The 19811-nt window shown below is 57.0% G+C and overlaps 1 protein-coding gene across 2 annotated transcripts in view; it reads left to right on the forward strand.

The window, feature by feature from the left end:
* DGKZ (diacylglycerol kinase zeta) overlaps window positions 1–12567 on the forward strand; it is a 45906-nt gene extending 33339 nt beyond the window's left edge. Inside the window, exons 22-32 of one of the 2 annotated variants that reach the window (XM_086463578.1) lie at window positions 25–104; window positions 1210–1254; window positions 1545–1614; window positions 6413–6453; window positions 7053–7243; window positions 7804–7835; window positions 8629–8672; window positions 9056–9176; window positions 9677–9713; window positions 10006–10105; window positions 12451–12567. In XM_086463578.1, coding sequence (XP_086319704.1) covers window positions 25–104; window positions 1210–1254; window positions 1545–1614; window positions 6413–6453; window positions 7053–7243; window positions 7804–7835; window positions 8629–8672; window positions 9056–9176; window positions 9677–9713; window positions 10006–10105; window positions 12451–12567 — 878 coding nt within the window. The remainder of the gene's footprint in view (window positions 1–24; window positions 105–1209; window positions 1255–1544; window positions 1615–6412; window positions 6454–7052; window positions 7244–7803; window positions 7836–8628; window positions 8673–9055; window positions 9177–9676; window positions 9714–10005; window positions 10106–12450) is intronic. The other variant, XM_086463579.1, reaches the window with a different exon arrangement.
* The last annotated feature ends 7244 nt before the right edge of the window (window positions 12568–19811 follow it).

Genomic DNA, 19811 nt, shown 5'->3' on the forward strand with positions numbered 1-19811 from the left:
TTGTGTCTGTGCCCTGTTGTGTAGCTGTGCCGCTGGGGATCATCGTGGTTCCAGGAGACAGTGACCTGGAGTTGTGCCGGACCCAAATCGAGAGGCTGCAGGAGGTAAACCTCTGTGTGGGAAGTGGTCACGACTGGATGCTGAGGATGGAGGGGCTCAGGGAAGGGATTTCTAAGCCTCCTTGACCTGCACACACCAGCACACACACTCCTGGCAGCAACTCAATGTTTGCCTTCACCACGTGGTGGAGGCAGGATCCCAAGCTGGATGGCTCGTTGCTCCCTGCTGTCTGGCAGCTTCTTTCTCAGCATTGCTCTTCTGACCTTGTTCTCCAGGTCCAGAGTGTCAGTGGCTCAGAAAAATTATGGGACAGAGGAAAAAACCGGCACACCACCTCCCTGGGTGTTTGGGGAGGCCTTTCTTCTGTCCCTTTGTTTGCTGTTCTGTGTTCCTTCAGCCCTCTGCAGGCTCCATGTTTCCTGGCAAAGCTCCGCCCCCCAGGTGCCTGGGTTAGGGTTGCCCCCCCTCCAACTCTTTTCATTTGCAAGTACTCATTTTTGTGCTCTGGCCAATGCGTTAGTGCATGTCCATGACCCAGACACGATCTGTGTAACCCTTGCTCCTGGTGAGCAATGCCTTCTGAGCCCACAGTGTGCCTCCTGGTGCCTTACTGCTCAGTCTGTTTTTCTCCCAGAAGGTCAAAAGACCTTGCTCAGTCCCCAGTTAGCTGACTCTGGTGCCTGAGGGGTTCCCACCCAGCATAGTGTCCTGCAGGGCTGATTTGCAGAGCTCCTTGCCCAGGCTGAAACACTGGCATCTGCTCCTCGCTCTGCATGCCTGTTCCCTGCCCACTTTGTGTCCAGCCACTGGTGAGGACACACAGGCAGGCACCTGGATAGCAGCTCCTGGGTTCAGAGGGTAACACTTTCCTACAGTATTAACCATGAAGACTGATTCCTCTGCAACCTCCTGCACCTCTGAAGCTGTGTATTGAGGCTGGTGTTCCTCAGTCACCATGTGGTTTACCTCTTCTCTCTCCTTGGGTGACCACTGTGCTCTGGCCTCAAAGCAGGGCAGGGACCAGGGACCTTGGCCAGGCAGTGTGTAAAACCAGATATGGCAGCACATTTAGCAGCACCAATGGAACAGCAGAGGGGCTGGGGGGCCACTCAGACAAAGGCTGTAACAGCACACCTTGCCTTTCTGCAGGATTTCTCTCCACAGCCCTCTGCTTTAGAGCGCTTGCTCTTTCAGGTGTGTATGGCCTCGGTCTGTCCTCAAGGCCCATCTGTCATGTCCACTGTGCCAGTCTTGTGGGCTCATCTTGTGACACGTCTCTTTCCAGTGAGCTGGTGTGTGTTGGCTCAAGTCTGTCCTGTGCTGCTCCCCATCGCTGCGTGCTGTGCCTGTGTTCAAGTTCCCCTTTCCATCCAAGCGCCTGTGGTCCTCCATGACTGCAGGTACCTCCCAAAGCAGGAGGGACGCTCTGGAGAGAGATGGGGAGGCCAAGAGACATGGTTTTATGCTCTTTTTTTTTTATGTAGGAGGGAGATGGAGCCAAACCGAAGACACTGTCATCCCAGAAGCTGTCAACCAAGTGGTGCTTCCTGGACTGTGAGTATCATTCCTCCCCTGGGAGTGCTGACTGTGTCTGATGGTGTGCTAGCAAGGTCCTTTGGTCTACCATCTCAGTGGAGGTAGGGGATGGAGATCCATGTGGCAGCAAAGATGCAAGGGTTATTGATGTGTTAGAAACCACAGAAGGACCTGGGAATGGCCACATAGGAATTAGGGCTTCTCCCCCTAAAAGGGTGGCAGGATCAATAGCCCAACTGAAGTGCATCTACACCAATGCACACAGCATGGACAATAAACAGGAGGAGCTGGAAGCCATTGTGCAGAAGGAAAACTGTGACTTAGTTTCCATCACAGAAACATGGTGGGATGACTTGCACAACTGGAGAGCTGCAATTGATGGCTATAAACTCTTCAGAAGGGATAGGCAAGGAAGGAGAGGTGGTGGGGTAGCCCTGGATGTTAGGGAGTGTTTTGATTGTCTGGAGCTTAATGATGGTGATGATAGGTTGAGTGTTTATGGGTAAGAATGAGGGGGAAGGCCAACAAGGCAAATATCATGGTGGGAGTCTGTATAGACCACCCAACAGGGATGAAAAGGCAGCTGGGAAAAGTCTCACAATCGCTAGCACTTGTTCTCATGGGGGACTTCCAACTTACCAGATGTCTGCTGGAGATAAAATACAGCAGAGAGGAAACAGTCCAGGAGGTTCCTGGAGTGTGTGGAAGATAACTTCTGACACAGCTGATGAGTGAGCCAACTAGGGAAGGTACCTCACTGGACCTGTTGTTTGCAAACAGAGAAGGACTTGTGGGTGATGTGATGGTTGGAGGCCATCTTGGGCATAGCAATCATGAAATGATAGCGTTTTCAGTTCCTGGAGAAGTAAGGATGAGGGTCAGCAGAACTGCTACCTTGGACTTCTGGAGGGCAAACTTTGGCCTGTTTCAGAGACTGGCTGACAGAGTCCCTTGGGACAAGGTCCTGAAGGGCAAAGGAGTCCAGGAAGGCTGGACATTTTTCAAAAAGGAAATCTTAAAAGTGCAGGAGCAGGCTGTCGCCATGTGCCGAAAGACGAGCTGGCGGGAAAGAAGACTGGCCTGACTGCACAGAGAGCTTTGGCTTGAACTCAGGAAAAAAAGGGGAGTTTGTGACCTTTGGAAGAAAGGGCAGGCAACTAAGGAGGACTACAAGGACGTTGTGAAGTTACACAAGGAGAAAATTAGAAAGGCCAAAGCCCAGCTAGAGCTTAATCTGACTACTGCTGTAAAAGACAATTAAAAATGTTTCTGTAAATACGTTAGCAACAGAAGGAGGGCTAAGGAGAATCTCTGTCCTTTATTGGATGTGGGGGGAACCATAGTGACAAAAGATGAGGAAAAGGCTGAGGTACTTAATGCCTTCTTTGCCTCAGTCTTTAATAGTAAGACCAGTTGTTCTCCAGGTACCCAGCTCTCTGAGCTGGAAGACAGGGACAGGGAGCAGAATGCATGTCTGCATGCCCCCATAATCCAAGAGGAAATGGCTAGCGAGCTGCTTCACCACTTAGGCTCACACAAGTCTATAGGGCTGGATGGGAGCCACCCAAGAGTACTGATGGAGCTGGCAGAAGTGCTTATCAAGCCACTTTCAATCATTTATCAGTGGTCCAGGCTAACCGGGGAGGTCCCAGGTAACTAGAGGTTAGCAAATGTGACACCCATCTACAAGAAGGGCCAGAAGGAGGATCCAGGTAACTACAGGCCTGTCAGTCTGACCTCAGTGCCAGGGAAGGTTATGGAGCAAATCATCTTGAGTGTCGTCGTGCAGCACATACAGGACAACCAGGTGATCAGGCCCAGTCAGCATGGGTTTATGAAAGGCGAGTCCTGCTTGACTAACCTGATCTTCTACAACAACGTGACCTGCTTAGTGGATGAGGGAAAGGCTGTGGATGTTGTCTACCTAGACTTTAGTAAAGCCTTTGACACCATTTCTCACAGCATTCTCCTGGAAAAACTGGCTGCTGATGGCTTGAATAGGTGTACTCTTCTCTGGGTAAAAAACCAGCTGGTTGGCTGGGCCCAAAGAGTGGTGCCAAATGGAATTCAATCCAGTTGGTGGCTGGTCACAAGCAATGTTCTCCAGGGCTCAGTATTGGGGACAGTTCTGTTTAACATCTTCATCAGTGATCTGGACAAGGGGATCGAGTGCACCCTCAGTAAGTTTGCAGATGGCCCCAAGCTGGGAGGGAGTGTTGATCTGCTTGAGTGTAGGGAGGCTCTGCAGAGAAATCTGGACAGGCTGGATCTATGGGCCGAGGCCAATTGTATGAGGTTCAACAAGGCCAATTGTTGGGTCCTGGACTTTGGTCACAACAACCCTATGAAATGCTATAGGCTTGAGGAAGAGTGGCTGGAAAGGTACCCGGCAGAAAAGGACCTGGGGGTGCTGGTCGACAGCTGGCTGAACATGAGCCAGCAGTGTGCCCAGGTGGCCAAGAAGGCCGACAGCATCCTGGCCTGTATCAGAAACAGTGTGGCCAGCAGGAGTAGGGAGGTGATCGTGCCCCTGTACTCGGCACTGGTGAGGCCGCACCTTGAATACTACCCCCGACTACAAGAAAGACATTGAGGTGTTGGAGCGTGTCCAGAGAAGGGCAATGAAGCTGGTGAAGTGTCTAGAGAACAGGTGTTATGAGGAGCAGCTAAGGGAGCTGGGGTTGTTTAGCCTGGAGAAAAGGAGGCTGAGGGGAGACCTTACTGCCTTCTACAAGTACTTGAAAGGAGGTTGTAGCCAGGTGGGTGTCAGTCTCTTCTCCCAAGTAACGAGTGATTAGGTTGCATTTCTTCACTGAAAGAGATATTAAGCACTGGAACAGGCTACCCCAGGAAGTGGTAGAGTCACCATCCTTGGAGGTATTTATAAGACTTGTAGATGTGGTACTTAGGGACATAGTTGAGTGGTGGACTTGGCAGTGCTAGGTAAATTGTTGGACTCAATGATCTTAAAGGTCTTTTCCAACCTAAGCAATTCTATGGTTCTATGGATTTTGGGCGGTGGGGTGGACGACAGGCCACTGAGTGCCACTTGAGGCTTGGACTCATGGCTGTTGGGGTCTTTGCGGCCGAGTGCAGCAGTGCTTTGCCCCAGGCTGTGTCTCTGGCTGCTGATCACGAGTGGAGCAAGGGGCATCTGCTGGTCTGCTGCCCCCAGAGCTTGGCGACGTGTGTCCCGTCACTGCGGGACTGCTGGGGTTGCTCTCCTCTGTCATGCAGGCAGGGGGCCCCCCTGCTCCAGCACTCTGGGAGCGAGGCTTACTATGAGCATCCCGACGGTATGGGGAGCAGGCTCCCCGCCGGGCTCCAGCTGCTGCTTCTTCTCTGCATGAAAGTAGCTTTCTCCTCTCCCTTTGCTTCACTGACCAAGAGGTTCCAGAGCTCTCCTTCTGTACCTGGAAGCTGGCCAAGAGAAATGCCTGCTGGTGGCACTTCATCTCCCTGACTTCCCAGCAGCAGGGTGTAGAGCACAGCTGAGCACAGCAAAGTGGGCCTGGGAAGCCTTGTGCTAGGCAGAGGGAATGCAACTTCTCCCTTCGGAGTTCTAGCCCCGCACATGGGGCTGCTGGCGCTGCTGCTCCTAGGTGTCACTACCAGGACCACTTTCCCTCCTCCTGCCAGTCTCCCAGCAACAGGTTCTGGGCTCAGGAAAATGTGTCAGGAAAGAGGCCAGAGCTTCATTCAAGACAGCACAGGCTCATTCAAGCAGCTGAATTACAGGCCTTCAGCAGCAGCTCCCTGGCTGTAAATCTTCAGCTAGGACAGGGTAAATGTGGTTCTTTCACTCCTCTCATCTGCTCTAACATGTCCCTCGGTTTGCAGAAAGAATTCCTTGGGTCCCCAAGAGTCCCACCACAGCAAAGTCACCTGGGCAGGCACTAGCAGCCTGCAGGTCACACGGGAAATACACGGGGGAAACGGATTGTCCTGGCACTGTGCTCTTACTTGTCCTGCTCTCCCTTGGTGATGCCCTAAGTCCCCAGCCCCTCCCTGTTTCCCTGGGGTTGGTGGCTGCATGGGTCGGACTCCAGCACACCCACTTGCTCCCTTGGTGTTGGAGCTCCTCTCCTGCTGTGGGTACCTCTCCTCTAAGGAAGAGGGATGAGCCGAGGGATGCCCTCAGGAACAGGCTGTTGCCAGCAACAGGCTGGAGGCTGGCTTGAAGCTCTCCTGTCATCCTAGGAGGCAGGGACTTCGCTCTACAGCTGGTGGTGGCATGCTCTGTTGTGCCTGGCAGTCAGAAGCTCTGACATAGCCTTCTGGTGGTCTGTGGGACCTTACACAGCCAAGACAGCGGGAAGCTGAGCTGCCTCTTCTCCCAGACCCACTTAGTGCCCCCATTTCTCAGTGCTGTGCAATAAGGTGCACCATGTTAAATCCTCACCTGGTGCAAGTGAATGCTGAGATGTGCACTGCACAGCCCTGAGCTTTGTCTGCTCGGGCTAATGCTGCACCCGAAAGCCCCCAGCAAGGCCATGGCATCAGCTAGGTGTGTTCTTGCCTTCCCTGTGGCTCCCTGCCAGGAGTCACTGAGGAGGAGACATCAAGCAAAGACATGTTGTTGCACAGGGGCATGGTGGTCTGTAGGCCCAAGGGGCTGCCTCTCAGCTAGAGAGAGCAGCAGGGTCCTGAAGGGAAGGGGGCTGCCTCTGATCAGGGGTTGCTGTTCGCTTTGCTGTGCCCTCTGTGCAAGCCGCGAATTGGCTGGATCGTTCACTATGACTCAGTGGTGGAAAGTGGCCATCTCCCTCATTTCACACCAAGAATCACCCTGTCTCACTCTGTTCATGTCTTACAGCAACCACAGCAGATCGGTTCTACAGGATAGATCGCGCACAGGTGAGTGCAGCCTCATTCTCCAACATCATCCCCCCTGGCATCTTCTAGGAAGGTGCTTGGGAGTCTCATGTTCACGCAGACAGACAGGCAGGCTTAGCCTCAGGGATATGCAGGTCTTGCACCCCTGCCCTGTGGCATCCCCCAAGGGGTGGTGTGAAGAACGTGGCCCAGGACCAGCCCCTGTGCCTCCAGGTTCCTGCGGAAAAGGGAGGAAGCATGGGTGGGAGCACAGAGACTTGGGTTGGAAGCTGCCTGCAGGGTCCTACAGTGGAGCAGGTAAAGCAATGTAGCAAGCCTGGCCAGGGACCCACCAGTTGGGGTCATCTTAACCAGTATTAAATACTTTCTCTAATGATCTGGAGAGGAGGACATGGAGATGAGGTGTATGGGTTGTCAGCAGATGGCTGAAGTTGGCAGGAGATAGGAGGCCTGAAAAGAACAGGGAGATGCGGAGGCTTCCCAGGCACAGGTCCCAGGACTCTTCGAGCTGCCATCGCTCTGCTGAGTGAGTGGGTGGGCTACAAGGCGTGAGATGTGAGGGGATGGAGCTATGCAGAAGTAAGTCTTGCTTCTGAGGAGTGCTGACTTGTGTCTTTCAGGAACACCTCAACTATGTGACGGAGATCTCTCAGGATGAGCTCTATGTGCTGGACCCAGAGCTAGTGATCACCCAGACTGTGGGCACCTCGCCTGCCATGCCTGACCTCGTCGACTCTTCTGCCACACCCACTGGGCACCATTTTGCGTTTCCTTCCTCTTCCTCCACTCCATCCTCCTCTCCTGCCCCTAGGTGAGTCTGGAATGGGTGTGCTGGACCTCAGGAAGGATGGGCAGTGATGGGAGAGCCAGGATTGGCTTCACAGCATTGGTCCCTGGGCCAGATTACAGGGGGGCTCCATGGAAGCAAATAGGAATTCAGTGCTGAGTTAGACCAAGGGGTGGGATGACATCTGTCTTCCCTGCTCATCTGCCAGCACTGCTGGAAGCACTGGGTATCACCAGATGGCTCAGCCATGGATGGGGTCAATCTCCAGTGCCTGGCCTGTAGGACAAAGGACATGGATGGCTTTCGGTCCAGCTGAGGCCAGCCTCTTGGGTACAGGTGAGCAATGGAGCTGGGAGCAGCAGCAGAAATGGGAGTGGGAATGGGAAAGAACCCAGATCAGGGGAGAAGCAGATGGCGTGGCCAAAGAGTGGCAAAGTCCTTTGGCCTGCCTCTCCTCCTGCCTGCTGGAGGAGTACCACGGGCAGGCTTCTCCACAGCAATTCCTCTGCCCGCTGTGTGCTCTTTTGGACAATCTACTGCCAGGACTGGCAGGTTTAGTTACACCTTTTCTTCTTCCCTTCCAGCGCTGAGCCTGAGCACTGCCTTCTGCACAAAGGTGAGTCCTGTCCCACCCCCTGTTGCACCCCCTCTTGGGTCATGCTGTTTTGGGTCCCAGACACGGGGTTTTTTTCCTATCCTTTCTCTGGTGTGCAGGCAGGAGCCCTGCTGCCCGTGTAGCTAGGCAGGAGCATGGAGCTTTTGCAGGCGGGTGACCCCAGAGGTTGGCAGGAGAGACCTGACAGTGATTTGTGGAGTGACCCAGCCAAGCTCCTTCCCAGTTCTGCCGTACAGGAAATCATGTGGCAAGCGGTTAATCCTCCACCTGTGGAGCAGAGTGCTGTGGGCTGGGTTGGGGGGCTATCTCTGCTGGGGCTGGTGGAAGCTGGGGAGAGGGAACACAAGGTCAGGGGCCTCACCAAGCTAAGCAAATGGAAAGTGTTTCCTGGAGCTTGAGCGGAGCCCAGTGCCTGGAAGTGTGAGTGAGTTGTGGGTCAGAGGCGTCTCAGCTGCTGGCTGATGCCCAGGAGATCTCCCCACTTCCATCACAAGTCATCTTGCCTGTGGGCAGAGGCTGCTCCCGCTGCACATGCATCTCCCTGGGGCTGAGGTCTGGCTGCGCCCCCAGCTACATCGTGTCTTCCTCCTTCCCCTGGCTTGTCCTCTACATGCCTGAAGGTGGAGGAGCCATGTAAAATCAGTTTGACCAAGGGGTTAGCACCTGGAGGAGCTCGTGCTGTACCCTCAGCCAACTGCTCTGTGCCTCCAGTCCCCAACCCTTGGCACCAGGATTAGATAAATGGCATTACATCTTGACTTTTCTGAACCCGACCCATCTCCCTTCTTTGCAGACGACCTTCTGATAGAAGCTGCCAAGAGTGGCAACTTGAGCAAGGTAGGTGCTCCCGCTGCCTGCTGCGATGAGCAGCCAGGGCTAGTTCTGGGCAGTCTCCCTGCAACCTGCTCAGCTGGCATGCCCCTCAGGCTATGGGAAGCCCTGCCAGCCATGCTCTACAATTGCCCTGGAGCAGCTCCTGTCGAGGGCCTTCCTCCAGGAGTGGTGGCTGGAAACCAGGCAGGCTCCTGGCAAGAAGCCCTGTTCCTTTCCTGGGGGACATGGAGGGAAGGGACTTGGCAGCATGGCTGAGCTGGACAAAGCTCCCCACCAGTCACCAAATATACACACAATCTTCTGGGCAACCCAGGGATACGAAGCTGGGGCTTGGGGCTTGGAGCTGGGAAAGGCAACTCAACCCAAGCAATCTGGCAATCCTGTAGTTCCAAGAGCTGCACCGGGCTGGAAGAGACCTGATGGTGCGAGACTCCTCGGGCCAGACCGTCCTTCACCATGCTGTCAAATCAGGGAGCAAGGACATCGTCAAATACATCATCGAGAATGGTGAGCTGGGGCCAGAGTGCCACTCTTAGCAAAGGAGCTCAGCAGCCGAAAAAGCCCAACCCTCTGGCTTACATCCCTTCCCTCCAGGCTTGCTACACCCTCCTTCTGGTGTATAGGCTTTCCCTGGCATTTCTGGGAGCCCCTCTGGCTGTTGCCTCATCCTGGCACGGACCCGACATGTCTCTGGGAAATGTTTTTCATTGTCCGGCTTCTGCCTTCAGGGTAGCTGACCTGTTGTTTTTGCCAGCTACCACTGAAATACAGGCTGATTTATTTTTTTTTAGATATTTCTCTGTAATGAGTCCACAACAACTCTTCTTCCCTGGTCTCAGCTAGGCTCAGATGCCATTGCTCTGAGTGGTTTGAAGCCAGGACTTTTGAAGGCAGTATGGAAACAGCAGCCCCTATAGAAAGATGCAAAGTGCGACTGGGGAGTAGGTGAGTCTGTCTCTGCCCTGCAGCTGGGTCTCACTCACCCTGCCCTGTCTTTCTCTCCACAGCCCCCTCAGACATCCTCGATGCCACGGAGGAGGAGAAGTAAGTTGCTGACTGACTTGCATTATCTGTTGGCCAGACCCTCTGCGAGGTGACCAGTCATCTGGGCCCTTATCAGCTGCCCAGAGTCTCAATACCAGCCATGGTTCCCAGTCCACTCTAGACTGACCATCCCCAAGTAGCATCCCCTTCTCTGCCACGGCTGCCTGCACGAGCACGCAACCCACCATCAGCTCCTGCTGCCTCTGAATTGCTGTCCCTTGCTGCCACCCACACGTGCTGCTTGTCCCCATTCAGGGGGGACATCTCACATCTCCCGCTTTCTCCTCCCCAGCGGCGAAACCAGCTTGCACCAGGCTGCAGCGTTACGCCAGCGCACTATCTGCCACTACATCGTGGAGGCCGGGGCTTCACTCATGAAGACGGACCTGCAGGTGATGGCAGGAGGGCTGGCAGTGCAGCTTTTTTGGGGGGACCGATGGGCTGGCAGGAGCGGGGCCAGCAGGAGAGCAGAGCAAGTGTACTTTGGCTGGGGTCTTTGCCAACCAGAGAGGAGCTGACATGAAGCACCCATACTTGCCCAACAGAGCCCAGCTGCAGAGGGGTTAAATCCCTCTCCTCCCTGTGCTTCTCTCCCTGTTGTTTTATTAAATTAGAAGCAAGGGGCTGGAATGTCTCATCCCCATCTCCCCCTTCCCACCATCCGGGGTCAGAGCAAGGACATTCTCACTGAGCTCCCTCCCAGCTGCAGGGCTCCCCCCACTCTCTCCCCTCGGGCGGCCACCATGGGGGTGCTGGGAGCTGCCCGCAGGGAGGAGGAGCAGGCAGTGGCAGCCCTTTCCCTCGCATGCTGAGTTAATTGAGATGTGCCTTGGTGCCAGGGAGTTATGCCAGCCCTGGCAGAGGTGGGAAGGGAGTTTGAGGCCGTGTTTTGGTACGGGGGCTGGCATGCAGCAGAGGGGATGTGGTCACATCTGTCTGGTGGAGTCTCATAGCAATGGGCTGTAGCAGAGGAGATGCAGAACAAGCCAAGAAGGTGCAGTCTGTAGGTCTGGGACACAGGGTAGGAGCCCAGCCAAGGGGTGCAAGCTTGCTGGGGCTGGTGGACCTTGGGGGCTGCCTCAGACAATGCACAGCCCTATTGTCAGCTGCCAGGGAGATGCTGTACAGAGACAGACAGTCTCTGACTCCTCCTTGATCCTGGCTGAAGCTTACGCCTTGCATGGCACACAGAGTGGGGCTGGCCTGGCTGGAGGCTCAGCCAGCAGAGCTCTGGGGGTATGGCCCCTGTCTGCCCCTAGCCCCCACATTTGCCCGAAGGAGGGAAGCAGCCTCCAGTCTGCCAGAACAAAAGGGAGCCCCTGCTCAGCCGTGACAGCTGCCCCAGGGAACAGGGCTTGCACGTGCCTGTGCTAACGCGTGTCTGGGTTTGTAGCTGTCTGGGGACCCCTCTGTGCTGCTGCACTGACCTCGCATGGGCTCCAGGTTACAGCCTGCCTGCAGAGGCAGGAATCCACCTCGTTAGAAACCCCAGCGTCAGACCTGTAGCACAGGTTCGGAGCGGGCTGATCCTGAACCCTGCAGCAGTGAAGGAGGCTCAGCCTTATCGGTTGGCGTGCCTCAGCCTGGCCAGGCAGAGGGGCCCTGCCAGCTCCGGTTTCAGGCTGCAGGCAGGCAGTGTTGCAGCAGGGCTTCTGCAGGGGAACGGGAGAGAAACTCAATTCCTCCTCCGGTTTTTCACTCCCACTTTGTTAAATGAGCGCTTGCATTCAGGGGCTGTGGGGAGGAGGCCCCCAAGGAGAGCCAGCACTGAAGCACAGAGCGGTCTCCATCCCCTTGCCTGTGTGCACGCTGAGGGGATGTGTGCAGGACCATGGGGCATGCCCCATCTTGGGGTGCACATGCAAAAAGGGATTTCTTGGTGCATTGCACCTCTCTATAGCTGTGCACGGGTGGGCTTTTGTCCACAGCCACATCCAGGCCTGGCAGAGGCTCCATGTGTCTGACCATTGTTCCTGCTGGAGAAATAAAGCTGTGGGTCACCCTGGAGGCGCCAGCACCCCGCCGCAGCTGTCCGTGCCCTGCTGTGCACCAGGGGACAAGCTGGGCAGGCTGGGCATTTCTTCCAGGGCCAGTTTTCAATGGCAGCGTTGGAGTGCCAGGTTTCCGTGGCCTTTCGTAGCGGCACAGCAGAGCCCAGGCACTTGGCAAGGAGGAGCAAGGAGCAGGGGGAGGGAAGGGGGAGAGAAGATGGAGCTGGAAGCTGTTAACAGATTTGCTTTTTATGGAGTGCGGGAGTTCATTAGTGGACACAGTCCAGATGGCCGCAATAAGCTGGTGAAATGTGATCCTCCTGCGGGAGTTGGAGCGCTAGGAGGCAGAAGGGGGGTTGGTATCCTGGGCATTCCCCAGGCATACCCCTCATTCCTCACCCTCTCCTGACTGCCCCCCCCAGGACTGGGGAAGAGCAGATCATGGGGACCAACCTTTGTCTCCTCCTGGGGGCTGGTGATGATCAGGGCCTGACTCTGTCCTGGCCCATGTGCGGAGCTGATGACCCTCCAGGGGACAGCTTCCAGCCCTGCAGCACAGTCAGGCTCCTTGGCAGCATGCTTTCACTCCATGGCGAGCACATGGGCATTCAGCTACCGCTGGCCTTGGGGCTTGGCTGTGCGCTCTACTGGACCTAGCTGCAGCCACCTTTTCGGTGGGGGAATGGGGGCACGTTTGGGTGTTTAGGCAGTGCTTGACACTGACGTCTTTTGCCTCCCCTATGCAGGGAGACACCCCCAAGCACCGGGCTGAGAAAGCCAACGACCCTGACTTAGCTGCCTACCTCGAGAACCGACAGCACTACCAAATGATCCAGCGGGAGGACCAGGAGACAGCTGTGTAGTGCTCAGCGTGCCTTAGCCCAAGCCAGCTTGGGCAGGATGAGAAGAGGACAGTGCCAACTGGCAGAGCTGTGAGTCTGGCCCAGCCCTCCCTAGGTGTCCACCTGGTCCCCAGAGGAGATGGAGACAGGAGAGCTATGCCCCAGGCTGGGCTGAGATTCTGTTTATGAGGACAGTGGGTATTTGGGACTTGAAGCCTGGTTTGTTGTATGTCCCCCACCCTTCACCCCTCATCCACCACATTCCCTGCCCTGGATGGGCTCCATCCTGCAGTCCTGTTGGGGCAAGCCAGGGCGAAGCCCCCAGTCACCCTTGTGCACGGGAGTGATGCCAGTGCCCCCTCCGCAGGCTCCTACCTATGATCCTTGTGGGATATCATTGTTCACCCTCTCTCCCTGCTGGCAGTGCCCCTCCTTTAGATGCTTGGCTAGGTTCGTGTCCTGTTCCTCCTCTCCTGTCTGGCACAGCCACAGGAGGCACAGGCTGTGTGGGCAGACAGCAGAGGCTGTAAGCCTCAGACTGTGCCCCAAGGGAAGTACCATGACTTACTGCCCCTGCCTTCTCTTCCTCCCTGCTGTCGGTTTGGGGCTGCCCCAGGTCTCTGCGTTGCCCTACCAGGGCTTTCTGTGGCAGGAGGGAAGTCCCTGGCACCCCCAGACTTTCCTCAGAGCATCTGGGACTGGTGCAGCTGGAAGCAGGGCAGCCACTGCTCTCCTGGTTGCCTTTAATGCTCACCAGTTAGCAGCCTGGCACATGCAGGGTTGTCATGGAGGGAGGCTACCCAGCCCTCCCACCATCCTTCCCTCCGCAGGGCTGGGTGGGGCAGCCTGCACAGCCGGTGTCCACTGGGCATCTCTTTGTGAACCCACTGCAGCAGGTAGCCATGGTGGAGAGCTGCACTTGGCCTGGGTTGTGGCTGCAGTGGAGTCCATTAGATTTCTGAAATGCTGACTTGGATCTGGCTGCCCTCCCTGCTTCAGCTCCCCACCCCAATGCTAGAAGTTGCACTGGGCTGGAGGGGCAGTGCTGGGGTCGGTGCTGCTCTCAGGGATTCCCCTCCATGCCCCCTGACCTGTCAACACACATCCTCTGAGTCCGAGTCCCGCCATCCCCCAAACTGGGTGCAGGGCTTTGCAGGGAAAACATGGGACCTCACCCAGCCCAGACACAAGCTCCTTGGGCAGACCACCAGCTCACCCTCTCCAGTTTTAGCAGAAAGAGGGTTTTGGATGCATCAGGGGTCCCAGGCCCAAGTCACACCTGCAATGGGATGGCATTTCACCTACCACCTGCCATGGGGCACAAGGCACCATAACCCATCTTCCTTGTGGGTGCTGAGCATATGGAGAGGCATCAAGCCAGCCCTTCAGCAAGACTTTTGCAGAACTGAGTCTCTGGGACCAGGAGGTGCCACCAAGGGACGAGAGCTGATGGCTCTGGGCCTTGCAGACCTGCTTGGCACCTTCGGGTGGGTGGTGGTTGCGAAGCAGGTTGCTGCTTACAGGTTGGGTCCCAGGAGAGGGTGCTGCTGCCATGGGAGTCTGTGCAGTCCCACCTGCATTCACCCTGCTGTTCCCACTGGGTAGTGCTGGGTGGCACCGTTTGAATCCCTCCTGATACCAATACCGAAAAAAGGGTATGAGGATACCACAGAGAGCCAGAATACCCTTCAGGCTTTTTCGCTGAGGGGGGCAGAGTGCCCTTGGAGGACAGGAGATGCTGTGGTGGGGAACAGAGGCACAGGACAGCGCAAAGTGCCAGGGGCCAGCAACAGTATTGGCAATTAATAACAATAGCGTCCCAATGCATTCAGAGCTGGGATGCTCCAGCAGTATCCAGAGGTCCCATCAGCACTGCTCGCAGGCCATTAACAGACTGTCATCTTCTCAGAGGTCAAATCACTGCCCCTCCAGCTGGGATGCTCAGCCTGGCCTGGAGGCATTTACAGCCCCAGTTTCCCCCTTTCTCCCCAGTTTTGTATCTTCCCTTATAGTTTTTGTACAGGTAGTTGAGAGACACACTGTTCCCCTCCCTGCCAGACCCCTCTGTGCACGCGTGAGCTGAGTTGCTGTGCAATTCCAAGCCTGGCTTGTATTTTGGCAAAGGCAGAGGGGGTGTTGGTCATCTTGCCCGTAGAGGGCAGGGGTTCTGTGCAATACCTGGGTCTGTGTTTTCTAGACGCTGTTGTAGGACTGTATTTTTGTAACTCTGTGAGGGTGCCAGCTCCAGCAGGCCCAGGGGCTGGCACAAGCCTGTGTTCCCGTTGCTTTTTGACTTGGACTGTTTGGATGTTGTTGTTTTTTGCCATTGAAATAAAGAGATGGATGTTTTAGTTCCTGTCTCCCTCTGCATCTGCAAGAATGCAGCGGGCACTGCACCAGTGACACCCCACACAATACAAGCAAGGTTGTACCCTGAGGCCTCTGCCCCCGTCCTGATTGGGGGTACTCTTGGGAGTTCCCTGCTGGTCCAGGTCCTTGCCCACTTCCCTGCACAGCATCTCTCTGGGACAGATGCTGGCTACAGGGTCTTTGTCATGAGCGATCTTCTCCCCCATTCTGTGCCATAAATCATTACGCAGTGTAATGTCGAACAGGGAGAAAGCCCACTGCCATCCCAGGTAATCCAGAAGGGCTTGGAAGTGCAAGTCAGGAGCTGGCACTCTGCCCTGCTCCCTTTTCTCCCTGGGGTGGGAGGCAGCAGCCCCGGCAGCAGGCCTGTCCTGCCCTTTGCAGCCACACAGCTATGGGTGGGTACTACAGCAATATCCAGCCTCCAGATTTCTAAACATTTCTGTCAGCCTTTATTTGTGGTGGTCTGTCCTCAGCCACACTGTTCTGCGGGGGCACGTGCCTACTCAGGAGCTCTTCCCGTTTGTTCCCAGCTCCAGAGTGGAGCCTTGGGGGTCCTGCCTCCACTGCTGAGCACTGGGGCTGCAGCTTCGAGGGCTGGGATTATCTCTGCCACTCCGGTGGGAGGACCGCTGTCCAATTACAAAAGTGGGGGATTAGGGACGCCTCTCCTTCCAGCCCGAGACTCGTAAGGATGACTGCAGCCCACACCATCTCTCCTGCAGAGCTTCCTTTGCAAAAGGGAGGTAATCACTCTGGCTGACCCGCACGCTGATGAGGGAGCTGGCGATGGATACGGTGGGTGATGGGGAGCTATACTCGTACCTTAAACTCGAGTTCCTGAGGGCACCTTGGCAGCCTGCCTGTCGCTCCTACTGCCCCCTCTCTGCCCGGAGAAGCAGCCTTCCCCGCCTGCGTTGTCCCTTCCACCTCCCCTGCCTGGTGCCTCCCTTTCATCGCCTTTCAGCCTTCCAGCTCCTGCCCAGAGTGAACAGTGGGAGTCTGTAGCGGGTGTAAGGCACACCAAATTGTCCCGGCCTCCCTGGGCCGCAGCCCAGGGACCAGGCATACGTGCAACTGGGAGGAGGGGGCCCTCTCTGCTTCAGTGCCCAGACCCAGGCGTGTTGGCGCTTGGCCCATGTCTCCACCATGAGGACCGTCAGTAACCATGGCAATGAGCGTTTTCCAGACATCCCGGTGTCAAATTTATGGTGGGGGAGAGAAGCAGTCCCAAAATGCTATTGCTGTGCTGAGGGGTCTTAGGAAAGGGGCAGTCTACCTTTGGGGGTGACCCCTGTCCTTCTCTCAGAAGGACCTCAGCATCACACACACCCCCCCCCCCCTTTCTCCCTTTCAGCTGGGTATTGGATGTCTGTCTGGCCTCCCATGGGATGGAAACACCCACCCCTGGGGGTGTACACATGCAGGCTGGGGAAAGCCGTGCAAGCCCAGCCCCAACTGAACAGAGCTGGGGTGACAGCAGTTGGCCCCATTAATGATTACCTGCCACACGCTCACCTCTGCAAGTCTGAACATTGAAAACTTCCCCCCTCCCCATCTGCAGCTGTGTCCCTATGCTGGCAGTGCCGCACCATGCACTAACAGTGCCCCAAGGACTAGACTTTGACTGGAGATGGAAAATGTGGAGCTGACATGCCATGAATTATCTTATGACGTTTTTAGAGGTAAAAAGCTCAGGTTAAGCAATTGCAGGGAAACGCACCTGGTTTGGTTACGCTCCCTCTCTTCCCTCCTTCCCTCGGTTATGAGGCCTCTTTCTGCAAACACAGCCTTCTGCTGCTTGTTTGAGCTGGGGAAGGAGCCATTCCTCCCCGCATCCCTCAGAAAGGGCCTGAAGGGACCAAGCACAGACACTGCTGACAGTGATGTGCACCAACACATCTCTGCTCCCCCACGAGGCCAGCACCTGTCTCCTGGTCCCCAGCCCAATGAGGCAACAGGAGTGGGAATGGCTGGAAATGGAGGAAGGAGTGAAAATTTGCACAGGGCTTCGCCGTACCTTGGGCTGCTCTGCCCTGGAGACCCCAGTGGGGTTTCTGGCTCCCAACCAGAGATGGCTGAAGAAAAGCAGCAGTGCTCACCCCACACTTAACTCTTTCACAGCTCCACCAGGCCCTGGTTTGCTTATCATAGTCCCGTAACTCAGACTTACAAACCTGATGCTACTGAACTCCAGCCAAAGGCAGCACAGCTAGGCCCTTCCCCTTTTTGACTGTGAAGTTTGTCTCAGCAGCTTTCTTCAGCTTTGGTTTAAAGGCCTGGCAATGGGCGGCTGGGTGGGCCTATAGGCTTTGCTACCTGTCCAGCTGTCAGGACCCATTTCTGCACCCTGTGCTCAAAGATACAGCCTGGCATGTCCAGATCCCTCCCCACCCAGAGCAGCACCGGGCAGGGGAGATGATGTGTTCCCACGGTTGCCAGCCCTCCTTGAAACCTCTGCAGATGTTCAGGAAACTGACAGTAGGGTGTGAGTTAGATGTGGGAATCTCTCAGAAAGTGATTCTTGGTTGTGAAGCAGCTCATAAAAAACAGCCACCATCCTCCCCACCCAACCTGTGGCAGCCCTACTATCAGCAGCCTTCTCCCAGGATAAGGGATGGAAAAATGGCTCCATTCCCCACCACAGCCCCATTCTTGTGGAATGACACTTGACTTTCTGGCTGGTAACTCCAGAAGAGAGTTGGCTTGGCCCCTGCCCCTTCTCACCTCCTAAGAAAAGGGGCTGGGTGGGGGGAAGGGAGCAGTCATGTCTGCAAGGTCCTTTCATCCCCAACCAGCAGTCTGATCTCATATTACTGCTTGGTCTAAGGAGAAGGCCTGCAGCATGGCTGAGGTGGGGACAGGCAGGTCACAAAGGACAGGGCTGGGGAAACAACTGGGCCAGCATGAAAGTGATATGCTGCTTCAGGTGCTGAGCAGGTACCCCCTCCCTGGCACCCTCCCACGAGGGGCAGAGAAAGTGGAGAAGGGTGAAAAAGGCAGAGACCACAAAAGGTCCATCCATCAATGCCAGTGACCTTGATGGGGAAGGAGGCATCCACGGAGCTGGTGGAGACACAGAGTGATTTCCTTCACTCCATCTAGCCCCGGGGGTGCCCCAGGGAGCATCCTCCAAGGGGTCTCAGAGCAGTGACCCCAGAGGAGCCCTGCCCCTGCCCAGCTTGCACCCCCTGAGGCACTCGGCGAATCTGGGGTGCGTGGTCAGCTGAACTTCTCCGGCTTCGTTGCTACCACGCCGTGGACGCGGGTTGAAGAGCAACACAAGAGGCAGAGCCCGGAGGAAGGTGAGCCAGAGCAGGGGGGACACGGAGACGTGCCCAGCACTCACCGGCTGAGCAGGGCCCGCCGCCGGCCCAGCGCTCCCCCCTCCCCACCGGCCGGGAGGGCCAGCCTACCCCCCGGGGCCGCCCCTCCGCCGGCCGCCGGCCTGCCTTTGTGCCTGGCCGGGGGCGGGGGGGGCAGAGGAGGAGCTTGCGAAAAGTTTTGGGCTAAAAAAAACACCTTTTTGCTGCCAGCCGAGCCCGACGTCAGGGGCCGCTGTGCGCTGCGTGGGGGCTCCGCACGCGGCCGCCACACAAAGGCACCAGCTCCGCACGGCACCGCGCACAGCTCCGCGCACCGCTCCACAGGTGAGTGTGCGCCCCCTCCCCCCCCCCCCCCCCCCCGGTACTCGGAGTCGGACCCCATCACCCCAAGCCCCCGCGGACGGCGACGGCGTCGCCCGCCCGACGCCACGGGGATGGGCGCCGCCGGCAAGGAAAGCGGCGACCTCCCCCCCGCCTCCCCGGGGAAGCTGCAGTAATCCAGGCTGAGGGCTCCCCAGCGGGGGAAGGGGCTGTGTTGGGGTGGTGGACATGGCCCTGCCTGAGGACTTGCTACAGGAAAGACGAGTGGGGCAGCGGTCCCGGAGGCAGCAGCCCCCGGGTACGGATTTGCCTGCGAGGAGCCAGGGAAGTGCCTGGAGGTGCAGGAGGAAGAAGTTTTGGAGGGAGGCAGGACTCCGGGAGAGCAGGCAGGGGCTGAGGCAGTGGCTTGGGATCTTAGCCCTCCCCGCCTCCTTGGGGGCACCCGAGGAGGGCTCAGGGGTGGGAGTTGCTCCGGCCGGAGCCCGGGGAGCTGCCCCGGAGCGGGGCTCGGCCACCGCCAGCCTTTCCGCTGGGCGAAGGGCGAGACCGGCTGGAGGGGAAGGGGCTGTACTGGGGTCACGGCACAGCATCTGCCCTGGGGAGAGAGAAGAGGGTAGAGGCGTGGAAGGGAGCTGCCTGCTCCCCTCTCTGAGTAGGCAGAACGCAGAGCAAACCCTTTCCCCTCTGCAGCACCTTCTCCTCGCTGCGTGGGGAAGGTGAGCCCATCTGCTGGAAAGCCCCACAGCCCCCGCGGCTCTGCTTCCCACCCCCCACCCCCCCCCCCCCCAGTACCTCCAGCAGAACCTTCTGGTCATGCTACGGCCTCGGCTCACGGGGAAAAGCTCAGTCTCCCCTCTCCTGGCAGGAGGGAAATTCCTGCCGGCGGCGTGCTGGGTACCCCAAGCCATGGGCTCCCCAAGCGCTGGGCTCCCTGCCTAGAGACGGGAGCAGCCCGCGGAGGGAGGGCAAGCAGTCCTGCGCCCACCTCTGCCAGAGCCAGCTGCCGTTTGAGCCGAGCAGAGAGGTCCCGCTGCTGGAAGAGAGGCTCTGACAGCCCAGCAGCCGCCCCCATCCAAGGAGAGCATTGGGGTGGCAGTGAGGGGACAGGAGCTGGGGAGGATGGCACGGCCCACGCTAGAAGCACTTGCCGGTGTCACTGCCTGGCTCTGACTGGTGTCCGGAGAGGGCCCCAGGTGGGTATTTGGGCTCTGCTTCAGCGTCACCAGGGGAGTTTTTCTTTAGAGAGCT

This window comes from Leptosomus discolor, chromosome 3 (assembly GCF_034619465.1).
Source record: "Leptosomus discolor isolate bLepDis1 chromosome 3, bLepDis1.hap2, whole genome shotgun sequence".
NCBI classification, from domain to species: Eukaryota; Metazoa; Chordata; class Aves; order Leptosomiformes; family Leptosomidae; genus Leptosomus; species Leptosomus discolor.